At 35.3% G+C, this 20418-nt stretch overlaps 1 protein-coding gene across 3 annotated transcripts in view; it reads right to left on the bottom strand.

The window, feature by feature from the left end:
• The window catches only part of PRKN (parkin RBR E3 ubiquitin protein ligase), a 725918-nt gene that overhangs the window by 687232 nt on the left and 18268 nt on the right, over nucleotides 1-20418 (bottom strand). Inside the window, exons 1-2 of one of the 3 annotated variants that reach the window (XM_082048437.1) lie at nucleotides 7162-7191; nucleotides 4065-4130 (exon numbers count right to left, since the gene is read on the bottom strand). The exons of the other annotated variants lie outside the window; for them this stretch is intronic. Coding sequence (XP_081904563.1) covers nucleotide 4065 — 1 coding nt within the window. The 5' untranslated portion in view covers nucleotides 4066-4130; nucleotides 7162-7191. Of the gene's footprint in view, nucleotides 1-4064; nucleotides 4131-7161; nucleotides 7192-20418 lie in introns of those variants that run through there. 3 annotated transcript variants of the gene reach the window in all.

Here is a 20418-nt window from a genome sequence, read left to right as displayed (position 1 = left end):
TTAATAAAATAGCAGGACTTTTAAATTTTATAGAATTCCATGTGCTGAGTTAACTGAGGTGGCTGTAATTTCTTGCTCTACTTACAAGGGCCCAGTAGTAAGAACGTGTTGGGTGGCAAACGCTACATACTTTCACTGAGCGGGCAAAACAGATTAATACCACCTCTTTTTTTTTGGTCCTTAACACTTAATAGGAGCTGTCAGAACAACTGAATAGGATTTCAGTTCTGTAAAGCACTGAATTATACCTCTGAGTTGCTGGGCACTCTCAGAAGCCATGTATTCAAAGGGAACTGTTGATGTTGCATATTTTATATGGCATAACCCCATTGTATCTACCTGCAGAAGCTAAAGAGGAAAGAACTTAAGTTTTGCAAGTTCAGTTTAAGTTAAACTGGAAAAAAAAAATGCAGTTATACACTGTTCTTTCCACAAACTGATGCAAATCAAATAAATCTTCCCAATGTTAATTGCTAATAGACACTCATAAGACATTATTTCACTTTTCCCTATATTCATTAGGTTGAGGAGGACTAGTTTAATAGGTTTAATTCCATTATTATTTTACTAAGTTTCACCTGTTTCTATTATCATCCCTATTTACAAAACAGCTGTCACCTTGCCTTCATAATTATATAAATAATGTAAAACTATATAAATTACCTTCATTGTTATGTAGTACATCAGTAGTTCCCACTCTTTCCAACATTACACACTCCAGCTTCACAGAAAAATAGTTAAGGATACGTACACTCATAGCAGAAAATTGATTTTAACTTACTGGATGTGCTGGTGATCAGAACTAGAACCAATGAAAACCTGGTTATGCATTAACCTTGATTGATTCATACAACATGGCCAAATTTCCAAAGATTTCTGTATGGAGCTCAGAAGTATCAACTACAAAATGCTACATGTTTTTCTTAGTAATTTATAGCAAACATTCATTTTGTTAGAAATAAACTGTTAGGTTGGTAAATATTATCAGTTTCTTGCTTTGACATTTCCATTTGAAGTTTTCACGTCCTTCCTTAAAACCTCTCCAAATTTTTTTTTTTTTTTTTTTTTTTTTTCCCCTGGACATCATGCTTTCCTTAGCTGTGCTTTGCTGCCACTAGTTAGTTAAACAGAACAGTCTCCTCCTCATGTTTCCAATGACTACAGTCTCTCCCGATTAATTAATTCTTTCCTTACCTATACATGGGTTCAAAAGAAAATTATATAAGTACAAGAACAAAACTATCAATGTCTAGTAAACAGAAGTGCAGCTTCAAACTCTGGCTCAGAGAAATCAAGCTACAGCTACAAGACTGAGGAATAATATAACTGAATGCCTGCCTTGTTCTTTATCCTTCCAAAATGATATCAAGCTGCAGTCTGTCTTGAAAACAGAAAACTCTCTTCTAAGGGGCAAGGGACAAAACTGACAACATAACCATAGTGGATTAAGAGACTAAAGAAAGGAGACTAGAAGGAGACATTGGGAAGAATACCCTCAAAGTGCTCACTCACTTCTGAAAATACTATCAAACTTTACTAGACACAGAACACTGGCAAATTTGGGCTGGTGTTCTGTTCCCAAGATACTTTCCATTAGCTCTTTTAAGACAGACAAACAAGGAAGAAAGTATGAATATACTTCTTTTATCAAGACATTACATAGATGGTTGTCGTGGTTTAGCTCCAGCTGGCAACTGAGTAGGACACTGCCACTCACTCACTCCTCCCTACCCCCCAGTGGGACGGGGAGAATAACTGGGGCAGAAAAAAAGGTAAAACTCATGGGTTGGGATAAAAGTAGTTTAATGGGACAGCAAAGGAATAGTTAGCAACAACAGTAATAACAATAAAAGAATACACAAGGCAAGATAGACAAAATGTAATTGCTTAGCACCCAGAAAAACTATGCCCAGCACTCTCCCAAGATAAGTCACAGGTATGTCTTATTCTTTACATTCATAGACAATTTTAAATATATTAATTTTAAATTACTTATATATATATATATTATAAATGTAAATAATTCCCAAGAAAAAGGTCTGACATTACATTATTTTTGAGACCACAAGTAAAAAATTTCCAAGTCCCTTGAATCTGATGTCATACACATATGCTTAAAAAAAATTTAAATCCAAAAAACTAGAAAAAGCCAATACATACTTACTCTCTTTAGTTGAATAAAGCATTACAAATCTAAACCAGCAAACTCAAAATCCACTTATTAGGGGATACATCAAATGACTTTTTGGACTTTCAAACATGAAATACCTTTAGACATTCTTTCAAGGGTTAAGTTGAAAAAAAAAAAAAAAATTCTGACTTTGCCACTTACTTTAAGGTTGAAAACCAAAGACAATAAATTAAGTAAGAGTGAAAAGGGGAAAAAAAAAAAAAAAAAAACAAACCACAAACAAACAAACAAAACACACACCACAAACACACACACAAAACCACACATGCCCCAGGACACAGCAACAAAGCAACAAAATTATCCTGTTGAACACCTTGTTACTCTACAGTAAAACACTCCTTAAGAACAGACAAAGGTGCTAACGCTGTTTTAGCAGATGTACCCTACTGAAATTGAGCATGGAATTCACTATGACAATGCAGTGTCCAATTCTGCAGGTCAGGAATCTTATTAAACTCCTTTAGTGGCAATTTCTTCACCCATCTCACACCAAAACTCCAGACTACAGATACAACACTCTTTCAAGAAAAGCAGAGGATATTTCTCTAAATTCTCTAGATCTCCAAAGGATTTTAAGTCATTTTATTAATACACAGAAAATTCAAAGAAAATGACCACTATAATTAAAAAAAAATTACTGTGAGTTTCCATCAGGCAGTGTAATTTTCTGCATTTTTTTATCATACGAAGTATTTCAATTTGTAAATACAAAGGCAAAGTAAGCAACAAGTAATATTTTTGAGAAGGACTGCAATATGCTGGAATCCTTAAAAAAACACAAACAAAAAAACCCACAACCAAACACCAAACCGCACCAAAGTGACTTTAAAAGTCTTAATATCACATTTAAGAAGACGACTACAATATCATTCAAATAGCTCTTTGCCAAAGGATGTGATAGAAGAATGAAATTTCATCCACCCTACAACAGAATTTGGCCAGTATCTTCTTAGAACACATTTTAGCTGTGCTTAACAATCTGCCTTGAACTGCAAGGAATTAAACAATGTACAAAGATGAGCAGGGGGATGTTCTAAGCAAAAGCCTCCTAAGCCACTGCATCAAAGACTGTTTCAGTGGAAAGATTTCCCGAAGCTCTTCCAAAACCTTTATCAATTCCCATAAGTAGCCTATCAGTCTTCTACTGCCCATACTGTAACCAATGACTTTGAATTTCTCAGTTGCCTGTATCAGTGAGCAACAGTAAAACTAACCACTTTCATTGACAGTGTTGTCAAAGAGCTATAGACAATTACTAAGAATAAACCTTTCATTGGAAGTCCTCATTTAAACTGTACTATAAATTATTTTGTATCTGAAAGCATCTGAATAACTCTCAATTCAATGCCTGTGATATGTATCTACACTATAAAAACAACCACAAACCTGGGTCAAATGTTACACTCATAATGTAGTTTTCTGAAGACAACTCTACAGGTGTAACTCAGGTCTACAAAGGAGCTAAAATTGTTAGCACCAGCTGGGACAACAACTGCAGAAGCACAGAAGTAAATCCCCACAGAAGCAGGAAGAAGATCATAGAAGACTAGAGAGGGGGGATCCAGGGAAAACAGCAATACAGGTTCATGAAATATGGCAAAAATTTAAAAGTAAAGACAGAAAATAGGTCTAACAGGAAGACTAAAAAGTCATCTGTCAATTGAAAACATCATCATGGGGAGGGGGAAAAGAGATACTAGAAAACATTCAAGAAATAGGGAGTAGAGAAGAAAACCTAAGGGACAAAGAACTGCTTAAGAAAGATTAGAGGGAATACACTGACATAAAAAGAAGAGCAAGAAACATACTACCTACTGATGTCTAAGGGCATTAAGAGCTACAGTTAGATAGCTTTAAACATTTCTCTGCTTACTCTGAATATGGGTGGAAGGCTGTCCCAGAAGAAGTTCTCATCTGCTGCAACAGGAGTGTTTCTGTCCTACAGCACAATCAATGCAAATCAATTAGCTGATAATTGCTTTGCATCAAATTAAATTATGGATGACTACATGGCTCAGAGAGTTGGAAATGAGATGTGGAGCCTTTCACCTCTAGGTCACTGCTACAAACAATGCAAGTCAATAATGACTAAGAGTTGTTACTGTTGTGTTAGTCAAAAAAACTGATTTTAAGTTCTACTAAAACACACCTTTACTGCTTTATAACCTCAGAACTTTGTTTTGCCAACCCCTGAACGAAGCTCAATGAAGCTCCCAATACTTCTCTCATGTGACCTTTGTGTGGCCTGTGATTATAATCTATGTAATTCTTTTTCAAGAATATTGTTCTTATGCTTTCAACAGGTTACAACCCAAACAGTGAGGTTACTTGTGAAACCAGTTGCAAAAATTAAAGTCTGTACATAAGATCTAAAGTATATATCAATACCACAAAAGTAGGTACAGTACTACTTTTAGGCCAGATCATAAATATTCAAAAATATGGAAATTTTGAGCATTTCCTTTGATTTTCACAAAAACAAACAAAAACAAACAAACAAACAAAAACAAACAAACAAACAAAAACAAACAAACAAACAAAAACAAACAAACAAACACAAACAAACAAACAAACACAAACAAACAAACAAAAACAAACAAACAAACAAAAACAAACAAACAAACAAAAACAAACAAACAAACAAAAACAAACAAACAAACAAAAACAAACAAACAAACACAAACAAACAAAAACAAACAAACAAACACAAACAAACAAACAAAAACAAACAAACAAAAACAAACAAACAAACACAAACAAACAAACAAACACAAACAAACAAACAAAAACAAACAAACAAACACAAACAAACAAACAAACACAAACAAACAAACAAACACAAACAAACAAACAAAAACAAACAAACAAACAAAAACAAACAAACAAAAACAAACAAACAAACAAAAACAAACAAACAAACAAAAACAAACAAACAAAAAAACCCACCCACAACCCAAAACACAACAAAGTTGTGCTTCCCTGTCTACCCATAAAATCTAAAGGGAGATAATACAACTTTTTGAAAACACTAGCTGATGCTAAGTTCAGGGGTTTTTATGCATATGTTCCTGTTTGCTAGTTTGGTCATGGTTTGAACAGACCTTCTGACTGAATTACAATACTAGTTGTAAACAAAAATACATCTGGATAGGGGTCAGTGGTAGACTAACCTTTGCTGTCCAATAATGTGGTACTTTGTAGGTCAAGAAAGTTTAAGACCACATGGTCCCATGCATTATATACTACTGTCACTGCAAAGCTATTATTGACATTCTTTCAGCTGATGGGGGCTACAGACAAAAACTGTTTTAAGTTTAACCCAAGTAGGCACCCAAACACCACACAGTACCCTATTGACCCCCAGCAGGATGTGGAAGAGAATCAGAAGAGCAAAATTTAGAAAACTCACGGGTTGAGATAAAGACAGTTTGATAGTAATATATCCAAAACTCAAAGAAAAAAACAAAACCAAGTGATGCAAAAAAATCCCATCCCAAATGCTCACCACCAGCCAATCTATAGACAGCGAGTCCCTGAGCAATGGCAACCCTGGCCTAAAATAATCATAATACTAGCATGAGTCAGTAACCTCCAATATAGAAGTAATTAGAAAAAAAAACAGATTCTTATCTCCATAGAGCAAAACAGATATTGATGGAGGCAACCAGAATAAAGGCTATTATTAATTTTCTCTTCAACTTGTTATCCTCTAGGCCACAGCAGAAAATCGTTTAAGTACAAAAACTTATGTTTTCTCCCCTCTCACTATTCAGATGAGTGAGACATTGCTCACAACCCCAGAGATTTCTAGACCTCTACAACAAATCCTCAGAGCCTGCACCAAAGGGCCACACACACTGCCTTGGACCTATAGCATAACATTTCCTGAGAAATGTGAGAGGCATTACTTTAGGCACTTTTACATCTTTGAAGATTCCAATTGAAAAAGTAAACTGTGAACTCTGCTTTTGCCAGATAAATAATAACTGGTTTTGATTGTGAAAGTAAGGTCTGGATAATATCTCTGATACTGCTGCCATCTAAACTTTCATACATGTACATACTTGAAGCCACTTATCTGGCAGTGGCACTTGACTTCTCTTACTAAAATGCACTCTGTTCTCCAAGACCTGTTTTGTTTCCAAGTATATCCAAGAAACTACTATTTTATTTTTATTTATTTATAGAGTTTAACACTTCAGATTCAAATTCATTTCTAATTCAAGCTTCAGCAGCCAAAGGCTTTTAGTCTGTTACAATAAGCTCCTCAATATTCTTAAGTATCACTAGCATACCCAGCAAATTGACATGGATAGCCACATGCAGATGGATCTGCTGCAGGAACTACAACACTAGGCCATGGATTTGCATGTTCAGAAGATCCAAAGAGAACATGATTTTTTGGGGAGATTACTTTTTAAATAATGGAACTTAAATTCTCCAGCCTGAAACTCTAAACTCAGGAAGAGCTCTAATTTCTATAACAGAGCAGTTATTGGTCTCTTGCTTCAGAGACGTGGGCTGAATAAGCAGATGTTCTCCAACTCTGTTGAGTAATCTCTGTCTTTGACAATTATGACATTGTCATAGCCTCTTCACTCTTGAGGAACCCACCTCTCCATACAGACTCCAATGCTGGCATTAAAACTAGTTCATAACAGGCTATGAAAATTAATGTACTAAATGATTAATTAACTGATTAACAAACCTAAGAGGTTGCTTATAAGCTCTATCACAGTGTATTCAGATGATTACAGAACATCTACAAGTCCTGTTACTGGTGCCTTTAACATGCCTAGGACATCTACTACTCCTGAACTCTTCTTAAACTCCTGTATTTATAAACATTCCCCTAATTCAGAGTTTGATTCATTTCGTCAGTAATATTAGAATTTCCGCTCCACAGCCCTCCTCCTGGAATCTTCCTTTTTACAATTTATTATTCTAAGAATTGCACAGTAATTCAATACCTTTAGAATGGCCATGGCTAAATATAGTGGGTGCGAGGGAAGGTTCCATTTGCAACAAGAACAAAACCTGAGTTATTCATTTCTATTTCCCTTTTCATTCCTATATCCTGGCAGCAAAGAATGTACACCCCCTTTTCTGGACAGTCAGGCACGTCAATAGAAAACCAAAAAAACACAGCAGTGTTTGGTCCATCCTTCAGTACACTTTATTTAAGTATACCAAATACATGTTGTCTACAAAGCAGATCAGCATGCTTATAGTTTTTAGTGTTATAGACAACACATAAAGGGCCTCATTATAAAAAGCAGTCCATTTGTAGTTTCTTGCAATAAACACTCTGATTAATATACCACATTATGAAGTTGCCACTCTCCCCACTAACTGCAGCAGATTGTCTTCTTGATTATGACATGAGGAATTAATAAAAACAAAAAAAAAAAAAAACACCCACCAAAACAAAAAACAAAACTCTTATCAAACAACTTTTTCTCAAAAACATTACCAGTTTCTCAGTGCAGTATATACAGCAAAGTCCCAAAACCCTTAAAACAGAGAGAGCACATGGGGGTAACAAGTAGCACAAATAACAATAGCAGTATCTTCAGCAGGTATCTCCCATCATGAATCACAGCCCAAGGAGCTTCACCCTGCATTCAAGAAGGAACAATCCTCATAGCTCAGTAAAATATTGTAAGCAATACCAAGCACAAAAGTACTCTATAATTTTAAAACAACCATGCAAAACCCATCCTAGATGCACACTGATACTGACTTTATTTCTGTTAGAGTCCTCCATTTATACAATAGCACAGTGATTAGAGCACTCATCTGAAAGCAAGTGCTGACTTCCAGGCCACCCTCACCCTGAAGCCACAACTTCTTTCTAGGAATAAGCTCCATACTGTAGGAGGACGAGGAGGAGAGGTTCTTCCACTCCCACCACAGCATCTCGGTCATTGTGCACACAAAGGGATCACAGCTGACAAATCACACCAGCCTCAACACTTACAGAAGCCATCTCTATTGCCTGGTGAATATAGTAATGCTACAAAAGGTGCCAGCTTAAACTGCCACAATGGCCAGCCTCTGTGTCACAGCTTGGCTAGGAGGTTCGAATACATTGATGGAAGCAGAGAATTGTATATGCAGACAGGTTCTCTATCTATGGCTTCCTGTTGGTGCTCGCTAATCACTCACTGCGTGTGTAAAAGGTTGGTACCACAAGGTGTGTTTTGAATTGAAATGAATGTTATTTAAGTGAATTAGTTGTGCTCAGACCCTGCTCAAGAAGCCTGATTATTCCAGGAACTTAGGTTGAGGTACCTTCCAAAATGTATCCAAGTTATGAGATACCTCCTCCATGAAGAAAAACTAAGATTTCTCACCAATAGTAAGGGGCTGTGTGTCTCGGAAAATAACGATTACTAGTGAGCAGTTTCTATTAAGACTTTTTCATTGCCACAAATAACAATGCAATAGGTCTATAATACAGATTCATCATAGATATCTCCAAATTAATGCAGGAAATAAGTATTGCTTTATGAAACTTGACCTGGAAACCTGAAAGATGTTGCAACTTAGTACGTAAATATTGGTCTAATTCCTCACTATAGTTGAAAGCTAAATCTTTTACACTTATTTACTACATATTTCTTCCTCTAGGAGAATAAATACTGAAATCATTTTTCAGCAATCTTGGAAACAGTTTGTCATGATTTTTTAAACATCTTTTTATTGGCATAAACCAGTTTGATTTCAGCTTGATTTATAATTTAGGTTTCATTCTGTGTTGTTTTTCCACAGCAGCTCTTAAAAAGACATTTCCATTCACAGAAACATCACAAAGAACAAAAAACTCATACATAAAAAGTAATGTGCACTGTAATTTTAAAATATTGATGTCATTCACATCCCCTTGCTTCCACTAAAAGATTTATAACATGTCTGGAACAGGAATTGATGAATTCATCAGCGTCTGGGACATTTTTATCATAATCAATAACATAATTTTACCCTTTAAATAGGATTTCAATTAAACTACATTTTTTAAAAGTAATTTTATTTTTATCATAAAAGTAGTTTCTGTGCAGACCAAAAGCATTAACTTACTTGATAGCAGATGCTATGTTGTAAGGGATAATACCTACACAGCCAAACAATGATAATACTGTCCTTAATGGAAGATACATAAAATTCATTGTACTGTTTCATAGGCTAAATATTAAAAAGTAAAACTTTATGCTTATACTTATTTATTTAAGCAAAGATCAAACAACATTACACAATTTTAGAAGTCCATTATCCAAAAATGAAGAATCTAAGGACAGAAACAGAATATCAATGTAAGAAAGGACAGGCTTGCCTGGCTGATACAAGCTCCCTTTTGAGGTTTGTGATAGCTCTCAAGAAAACACAGGGCAAGACATTCCAGTAGCTTCCACAGAAAGTTAATTGTAAAAAATTATTGGATGGAAGAATCTACCAGGAGCAGAAGAAAGGTAGCAGACAGACCATCACCAGTCTCTCATGAGATGATATTAAATGACACCATCAGAACTTATTTTGAGTTTTATCTGTCTGGAAGCTGGTGCTTACTAGGCTAGGGAGTTGCTGTAGGGAGTTGAAATAGGGAATGTTTTAAAAGGGAAATTATTTTTAATCCCATACAGCAAGAAATTTTAGATATAAGAAATAGAAAGAAAACGCAATAGTCTGGAATAAGATGAATGAACAAGTATATATGAAGCCACACTAAACCTGAGGGTTTTGTGGTCCATTGAACAAATACTCTCGCTGTACAAAGTAAATTAAATCAAGCAGTGTGATCTTATTATCTTCAAGGATTATTTGTCATGGGCAAACTACTGGTTCAGGTAGGAACACACTGTTACCCTTCAACTAAGTGGCAGTTATTGATCTTTGCTGGCATGGCCTCATTGTTACATGGTTTCACTGTTACAGAGAGGCTGCTGGCTTAATGTCTGTCAGTCTGGAAAATAAAGGTAGCCCTTACTGAGGAAAGATAAAGAGAGGTAATTTCAGGGTCTTTCATCTTTCCCAGAGCTGTACTGCTCAGAAGTCAGAAAACGTATTTTCTTTGTCTACAGCAATTAAGTAAATTTTGAACATCACACATTTTTTATGGATAGATATTATGTATACTTAGAAAAAATCGGGCACTACTGGTATCAACGAAAATACCACTTCCTCCAGAATCATCATCCTACACCAGACACAGCCTTCAGAGCTAGGAAAGGAGAGGAGAGAGGTGGGCCAAAGGGAAGACTACAGGTAACTATTTGAAGCCATTACAATTTTGGTGTCACCTCTGAGAACTTTCTTAACTGAATGGAGAAACAATTGCAGAGAATTTGAATAGAAAAAAATAGGTTTTTGTAGCTTTAAGAACAGACAAAAGCCTAGTGATCTTGCCCAGAAAACTGCTTTATATAAATTTTCAGTCTCCAAGAGGCCGTATGCAGGACAAAAATCACAATAATTATAGCTATTTCTTAAGCACAAGTACCCAACTTGTTTTGAGGCAAGTCTCCAGACAAATACATCAAAACTACAAACCAGAGAACTCTATTAGATGCAAAAACAGGACTACAGAAGCCCAAGTGCATTATGCCACCACTTCTCACTTTTGTAAAAAAAAATATATTTGTAAGTTTCACAGTTCTCCACATCATGTGAAAATTGAAAGTTACAACTTGGTAGTGTGTTGCAAATTTCACTCAGTTCAGCTTGGCAGTGGAAGGAAGCTCTAGCTCCCCCTACATTTTTTTCAGCTGAAGAATCAATGTTTGTATACAATTGGAAGCTGGTCCTGAGGAGCTTCATCATACAGGAAAATCCCCTTTCCATGGCAAGCAGCCAAACAGATATGAATCCAGTCCTGAATAATCATTGCAGAATGGTAAACACAAAAATGTAGATCAACTGAAACAGAGGGAAATCTTGTTTTGATATAAGGCCCCTTAGTGGAGAAGATTAATTCCTGCAATACATCGTTCTGAATAGCTTCCATCATTATTTTACACATCCACCTAGGCTCTTTGGTGCTGTGAATTTAAGTCCCAGACGAAAGATCCAAATGCATAATGACATTCTAGTAAGTTTCTGAGGCTCAGTAAATCTGGCAGGGGAGCCGGGCTCCTCGGAAAGGAAGGAGAGCAGATGCCCCTCAGGGGAGCTACAAACCCTGCGTCACCCCAGACTGCCACCCCAGGCACCGGCTGTGGGCTTCGGGGAAGGAGCTGACTGACAGGAAGCAGCCAGGGTTCCAGATGTTCTGTTTCCATCTCTCCCAGCAGGTGTCACTGCAATGTAGTGTTGCTACAAAACCTCGTGGTAACAGAAAAGCAACAGGGTTCTTTTCCCCAAAAATGACAAAAAAAAAAAAACCAACAACCCTGTGAACTAATTATGTCAAACCTGAATAATCTGCAGCAATCAGCTTTGTGAGGAGAGGCTGGGGAAAACCGTTACTTGCACATCATTTCCACTTTCATACAGATAATTTCTTCTCATAAATTGTTACACCTCTAGAAGAGAGGTCTTCAAAAAATGGTTAATTTCATGCAAAGACTCAGCATTCCCTTCTTAACAATAATGGCTATATACCAAACACCATCTACTTCAAATTGTTATAAAATGGCTGTTGAATTCTGTTCTTTGAGATGTAAAATACATTTATGATACATATGACACCCACAACAAAGTTTTCCAGCAACTGATTCTGAAAATAAAAAAACCCAAAGAAATAGTGGAAAAAAAAAAAAGGGGGGGGCGGACGGGGGGCGGACAGAATACCCCACAAACACCACACCACAACAAGAAAATTAATTTTCATTTCTAAAGCAGTCTCCATGCAGACTCTGACTATCCTACCACCAAGCTATTCTGCAGGCATTCAAGACACTTCACTGTAACGTCTCAAAAATCAATAGCAATTTATTCTCTCTTTGGACCCCAAGCAACAAAGGTAAATAATACTGTCACCTCCAGTCTGCCTTCAGAACATGGTCACAAAACAGTCTTGCTACGATACTACAGCCCTACAGAGCTCTTTATCTATACCAGCTTTGCAGACTGTATTGGCTTTGATAGTGGAAAAAACACACAAGATGGCAACACAAAGAGGTCAAGCTCCTGTACTCAACCAGGTGGACCACTGAGTCAGAATTAAGAGAAAGACTTGGTGTCTGTTTTACTTCAGTTTCACCCATATGATTTTATGAGGGGGTGGGGGGGGAGGTTATATTAGAATTTTGTTTTCCCATACACTAAAAAGGAAATCCAGGAGGAAAAAAGTTGAAAGGTTGGAACTTCCGACCTTTGCAATATGTAAAGGTTATTTCTTAAATCCATTTCCTAAATATAGGAGGCTTTAAGATTCACATTCATTACAATGCTACTGAACATAGGCTAGAATAGTCAAAATAATGCAAGATATTGAGACAGATTTTCTTTAAATCATCATAAACTTTGTAACCAATATTAAGAAATTAATTCCCATCTCATTATAGGCCAGTTACTCTTTTTCACCTGCTCATAGCATAAGGCATAATATCCTCACAGGGACTTTTACGAAGTTTCAAGCACATTCGAATTTTTAGATACGAAGATATGTTTGGCTAACCACTGGTGACCCTGTACACGTGTGTAAAACAGAGTCTTCCCTTTTCAGGGAGTAGCATTTAAATATACTTGTATCTTTGTATATTTGTCTTCACTAGTGGACACTGTATAAGTCTCTACAGCAGAGAAATTCTCACCACCACCACCCCCCTACCCAACACCAATTCTGTTTCTTTTTAGAAATATTGGTTTCATAGATTCATATATAACAAATCCAGGATGCATCACTAGCTCATACAGTCATCAAGTCCCCAATTTAATGGAGTCCACCGTTTCTTCTGTGGCAGTTTCTGTCAATGAGCACAAAGTCATGGCATAAGCTGAAGCAGGGTCTATATGGTTAAGAAAATTTACCTTTATTCCTCCAGTTTTCAACTCTGACAGTAACTCCATGAAGTAATTTCCAATTCTAACATGATAAATTGCTGAAACTTAAAAGCACAATAAAAATCTCTAAATTTAGTGGATCTCACAAGAATTTTCATTACCAGCTAGATCAGAATTGTGGGTTTTTTTGTGGTGGTTGCTTTTTTTTTGTTTGTTTGTTTTCCCCAATAAGGGTTAACTACTAATGAAAATGTGAGACATTAAAAGATTTTAGAATTATTTTAGAATTCAGGTGAAAAAAAAACAGAAAACCCAATAAGCATAAACGTGAAAGAAAAGCAACAAAATAAACTGCATTTTATATTGAGTCAAAGTGAATGAAAAGGGAAGAAGGCTACAGAGATTTAATTCATGTATGATAGTCACATAATACACAAGGCATTTTGTGTAAGAGATGTGTAGAAAGAAGGCAGAAATGGAGATGGAAATGAAGCCACAGGGTTTCCTTTTACTGTAAAATGATTAATGGGATATCTGCTACTGTGAGAACCAACAGTCAGGGTAGAGCAAAGATAGCCTAAACAGTAGATTATTTGTTACCTATTTAATTAAAATTTTTAAAATCAGTAGGGCTTTTAAATGAATATTTACTAAGCACATAGGAATCTGAAATCAGACTGCTGGCATTCAACTGTTTTGTCAGAACCTATACTGGACACTCAATCTTGTGCAGTCTCTTACTAGTCCCTTACAAAAAAATCTCACAAGATAAAATACAATTAAAAATTTCATGAGAAGTTTGACAATGCATGAATCAACAATGGAACAGTAAAAAACAAACAAACCAACCAGTATTCTCTGCTGTTCCATTTGTATGTATTTCATTTAAATTACTACTTACTCATTTCACATCTTCTATTAGGTGTAGGTGTCAGTGAACGCAGTGCTTACTACATCTAGTGCTGGGAACACAAAGCAGAAATTTTTGAGATGGGTTTAAATCATTCCAGAAATTCTTCTGTGGCTTTAAAGTATCTCCCAGTAAAGCTCTGACAAGCAAGATAAAGCTTTAACACTTTCAAGTCCTATTGTGTTTAAAGGAATGAGTCTATGGAAATGCTCTGAAGCTCTCAGATTCAATAGGTCTTTAGGTAACAGAGGCCAGAGAGCAGTGAACATCAGATCAAGGAGTACTACAGCATCTAGATAATATTGTTAGTCTCATACCAGCAAAACACTAAGAACTGAAGCCAATATCTCACACAGCATTTACGCACAAAGTCTTTTTCTGGACAAACTTTACAAGACATCTGAAATCCAAATCTGCTGCTGTATTGATCACAGGCATGTCCAGCAGTGATAACTCCACACCATGACTGAAGGACTCTCAGATCCTTGAGAAGTCAGCTGGAATTGTGTCACTGTGATCTGATGATGCTCATTGAAGCCAAAGTAGACATGATGAGTTAATTTCATATACAAACAGGAATAACCTAATATGGCTTAAGACAGCTGTGTTAACATGTAAGGCTTTTAAAAATTGCTAAGCAAGCTTCCAAGTACTTATGCAAGTGAAGGAGCTCTAAGTGTCTAAAACAGACCCTCAAAAAGTCACTCCAACCACATGCCTATGGCAACCAGCTTAATATTAATTTAAAATTCTTGTACACATGCCAAGTATCTACAGAAAGTAAAATCCAGCCACAACCCTGAATAATGTGCACTATTTGTAGCCCTTACTGGCACACACAAGCCACAGTTTGAGTTGCTCTCAGGGGTATCTTTCTTCTGCACTTGCTTCACTTTGCTTGCACCCACCTCCTGGTACTCTTCTCATCCTGCTGGAAGCCCGTTCCAGAAGCTAAACCAGCCAAAACTAGCACAAAGAGGGAAACAGGAACACTTACTCTCAGTTTAACTCTCTGAATCAGCTTGGCACTGAAGGAGGCAAGTAAGAGTACTGGCACATGAACGATTTGGAAGAGATGATTTAGCTTTTTTGGTTTTGCCTGTCCAGTTTAACAAATAAGCTATAATGGGAAAATGCAACCTGACTACAGAGAGTACAAAAACAACTAATAAGAATGCTCAGTCATCCTAATAGATGAGCTACTGACACTGCTAAATGAAATCAGATGTTTCATTGTCTTTATTAAGAAAAGGTTATGTTAACATGTAAACTAGCTTATAATTAAAAACTGGAGGGATATATTAAAATTTTGCCAAACAATATCATGGTGAAACCAACACATTAGCCATCACATATTATAAATTGTTAGCTAATTTATATTTTTCACATCAAAAATCAGAGAAAAAGAGCATAAATATATTTAAAGGACCTTTGCATTGATAAACTAGTTTAAAGTAGCTTTGCATAAATAAGGGTTAGGAACAAATTGTTTTGGTGCTTGTATTATTTTCATATATTACAAAATGCAGTAAAAGCCCAAATCCAAGTGCTACTTCCTACACTTACTGAAGTATATAAACATGCAATGTATGAATGTTACTAACTTAACCAAATCTTCTCTTTATAAAAGTCTTAAAATCATTACTGAGTACATTTCAGTTCACCTGCCTGTCCAGTAAAAGATTTGTTATATTAAATAATTTATTCAGCCATTTCCTGATCAATCATAAATTGGAAATGTAGGTAGAAATTAGCACCTGATGTTTGGAATAAGTGTGACTGAGAATCTTGGCTTAATATTTTGCCATATTTATTTTATCTGCTGGATATTTCCTCTCATTGTTGTAGATTCATAGTAAGTGGAAGAACAAGTGTGGAAGAGAGATCAAGGAAAAACAAGAGGGGAAAAAAAAAAGTCTGTATTTTCAGTTTTTACATGACAACTCTACCACTTCATATATTTTCTTCAAGAAGAAAACAGAAGACTGAGAATTCAAATAACCTGCTGTACCTCAACACTGCCATTATGAAGAGACTAGACCTGTCACTAGAACTTCCAAAATCAAGTCCCCATATTAGTTAATTTACTAAAAATATTTCATTGCGTTTTTGTCTGTCTTCTGATAGTTAAGCTTTTCATAAAGTCTTGTCTACTCCAGTATATAATATATATACATATACACATGTATGTGTTTATTTCTAAAACTTGTTACCCTTTGTCCAAAATTCTTTGAAAAATCATAGTTTGGGGCCTTTGCTGACATGAGTTCTCTTTTCATACTTGTTCAGACAGGAATTTCTGTCGTCATAAGGCTGGGTGAGCTGTAGCCTAGAGCCTACCGTTTATAACTAACTAATGAGAGTTAACAAGAATATTTACTTAGTTTATAATGAATCAAACACTTCCCTTCTAACCAAATCACCACTAATTGCTTCAGCTACTAATAGCTACCCCAAACAAACTAGGAATTAAGAAGGTGATTCATTCTAATCACCACTTCCCCAATACTGCCAATAAGGTTACTACTAGGATGCTAATGAGGCCATTTTTCTTTAGGATGTAAATAGAAATTGTTAACTTACTTTACATCTCTTAGACAACTAGTTCTAATTGCTAATCAGTTTAGGTCAGATTAATATTAGCAATCTAAAACAAAAAAAAAAAATTAAAAGACACTACTTCATACTATAAGTAAAAGTGAAACTGAGTGGATGGGACTGCTTCCAGTCTTTCCTGACTCTTTTCTTGAAATCTTGGTATATGAACTTGCTTCCAAACATGATCTTATCAGAACAGAGAAGAGAGAATATGAGAGAATATTACATAATGGGAGAGTCTGAAAATACAGGATAAAGTTATCAAGGGAAGTCAGCATTTTATCACAAATTTGAGCATGCAATATGTTTAAAAATGCAAAACATTTTAAAAGCTCTAAATTTTTATAATACTGGAATATGTTAACTAGAGCAACTTGTAACAAGTTTGGGAATACATTAGTTTGGAAGCTAATATTCCAAAACCAACAGGCTCAGCTGACCAACTGAGGTCCCCTCAACTAGCTGCAGATGTATACAGAGAAACCAAAAGCCTCTATCTGTATTTTTAAATCAGTTCACATACTTCTGAACAGCGCTTCAGACTTCAAGTACACTCCTAATAGTTTAAAACTATTTTTCTCCTGAAGTTTGAGACAGAACTCCATAAAAGTTCCAGTAACAAAACAATACTTCACAGCCAGAATAATTACATTAAAAAAAAAAAAAAATTCTTTCTTTAGTGCTGTAAGTTGAAAAAACAATAAAAGGTACTGTCAAACACAACTCTCATGCATCTTTTTGCAAAAGCTAGAAGGACGCTTTCAGAACAGATTTGTGGCTTATGGCTGAGTATAAGCAAACACTGCATATTATAAGTAAGCTGTAGAGCATAGTTCATTGTTTGGATTGCCTGTTGTTTCCTATTGAAAAGGCCTTGATTCAATTAATTGTTTCTTTACTGAGTTCTAAATATTCAGAAAGATTTTCCATTAAAGATATAACTCCCGACCCCACTCCCTACCCCAACAACAAAGAAATAAACAAACAAACAAACCTAAAAAAACCCCAACAAACATACAACCTGTTTAGAGGAGCAATGGAATGCACTAGGGAGACATTCCAATACCATTATTCTTATCATAAAAGGTAAGATCATATATCCAGATCTCAAATCAGATTTAAATAGGATACAACAAATGAGGCACAGCCTGACTGTTACATGCAGTAACCTCTGAAGTGCCACAGTAATGTTGGCCAGATCTCTTCTGTCAGAGCCTGAAGGGGAATCTAAAACACCAGCTGGAAAAAAACTGCACATTTATTTTGCACTGAAATGGACAGGCATGTATTTACCTACAATTAGACAAATAAACAGTAATGAAAGCAGCTATGGAGTTTTCAGCACTACAGCTATTTCATAAGTTCTAGTATAATTCCTCTGTTATTACACAGCTTTGTAAGAATTTACTCAAATAATAAATTCAAACTAAGCCAGATAACAACTTATAAAAAAGAACAAATGTACACATTGAAAATACAAAAGTGGGATTGTACAGTAATATTACCTATATCACTTTACTGAAAGAAAATTTTAGTACAGTGAAAAGCCTAAAGAGTACTCAAGATGGAAACACTAAGGTGACCCACTAATACATAAATGGAAACTTCCTTTCCTCTGTTTGAACTACTGCTGATTTATGTTTTAGAAGAGAAGTTTCAGCATGTTTGTGAATAGAGGAATAATTTGGACTGAACAGAAAATTAACACAGTTTTTCAGATCCAGAAGCAGTATTATAATATAAAACCAGACAGAACAGAAATCACAGCAAGGCTGATGAAATAACTGCTCACTCTGAAAAGATGTATAAACTACTCCATCTTAAATTATCAAAATTTAAATAGCTTAAGAAGAGAGCCGCTTCAGTAAAATCAATTTAATTCCCAGCATAACTGTAAGAATGATTATTTACAGTCAACAACCAATTCAAGTAACATTACCTAATGCACATAAAGTGAAACATTCTGCTTCTTATAAGGAAACTAAACAGATTTTGTACAAAATTCCACTGCTAGGATAATTATTGCCCAGTACCATTTCCACTGCAGGTGAGGCTGTATATGCTAAAAGAAGGATAGTACTGAATACAGAAAGTCTTCAGTTATACTTTTTGGTGACCAGTGGTAAACTAGTCAAATTCAGGTTGGATATTAAAGACCATTATGCTTTTAAATTAAGTAATTGAGTGACAAATGAAAAAAAATAAACATAATTGTGAAAGATGGACATATTGCCAAATATTAAAGATATTATTAATCTCATTTTGAACAGTCATTTCAAAGGCAATATTCTAGAAACAAACACTCATTGATAGCTCTTTAAAAAGTGAGTAACAAATTCTCAATGTACTTACAAAACAATTTTAGCTTAGTGATCTATCGTTAAGACAATAATGTTTTTTTTTACCATAATTGGTTTTTTTCTTACCTACTATGTTGCTACAGAGAATATTTTTAACTTGCAGCATATTATCAGCATAAACACTAGATGCAATATCACAAACTTCTCATTTTCTTTTTCAGTAAAATAGAAATGAAGACAAAGATTAACTTCACAGAAAAGTATTACCCAACAGCATTAAAGCACAAAGACAGAAGACAGTTATTTATGGAACACTGTTCACCATTATCCTTTTCAAATTCTACAAGAAGGCTAAATATTGATGCATTCCCAAGTCACCTTTTCCCCCCTTTAGTGTTAACAAGAAGGAGTATGTTTTTGATGCTTTCAATTTGTCAGGATCAGGTGAACTGAATGGTTTTACAAAGTACACTATTCCAACTCCTTCAGGGGCTATAAAAACCACACTAAACTCAGCTTGTTATTAATAATTCATGGCAACTTCCTTAGTTCACTACAGGGGCATCACTCTTAGGGCATCGTTCTTATTGAAACAACTTAACAGGGAAAGTCAGATAAACAGTGTTACCATCAAAATGAGAAGAAGCCTACCATGAACCCAGGGACACTGGAAATCCTAAGGAATTTCAATTCTTATAATTTTCAGGCTAAATCTAGCATTCTATACTGCTTTCTAAAAGTGGATAGTAGTTTAATAGATCAGTAAAAACAAGAAAATCCTTTCTGTGTACTGAAATTCAGCCTATCTGCAAATTTCCATGCATTTAGCTCTACTGCAAAGGTCTTTATGCTCTCATTACTCTGAAATAGACACCTTTAACAAGAATATTTTACTGCAATTAAGGATTAAACAAAGTATATCACATTAAACATATCTACAATAAAAAAATACTATGACTTGGAATTGGAATACTACTTAGTATAGTAAATAATACCTCCTAATAGAGCAGTTGCAATCAACAACAATTACTATACATAAATAAAGAACACAAGGCTTCATTCTTCATGCTCATGGAATAGATGGCTCATACAGAATCATCTCATATATTACTAACATATGTGACAATTAACTAGATGCACAGATTCAGAAAAAAAAAAAAAGGCATTCAGTATAAGCACATTAAGGTGGGGATTAGACACCCAAATGACATTTTTGTAATTTACTCAACAAAGCAAAATTAGCATTTATGCATCAGTAAAATACCATTGAAAAAAACCCCAGATTTATACTTGCAGAATTAGTTAATTCCACTACAGAAGGAAAGCAAGTCCATTTTAAAAGCTCAGTCTGCTCTCTTTGTAAAATTTCCTATGCACTAAAAACTTTTAGTAATACAAAACTGAGAAACCCATCCTTGATTCTTTCAAATCACAAGAGAAAACACTGTTAGTGTTTTAACTGCCTTTTCCCCTCACAA

This window comes from Streptopelia decaocto (genome assembly GCF_964273445.1).
Source record: "Streptopelia decaocto genome assembly, chromosome: 3".
Classification (NCBI taxonomy): Eukaryota; Metazoa; Chordata; class Aves; order Columbiformes; family Columbidae; genus Streptopelia; species Streptopelia decaocto.
Note: the sequence above shows the minus strand (reverse complement) of the source record. Positions and strands in the feature narration are given on the sequence as shown.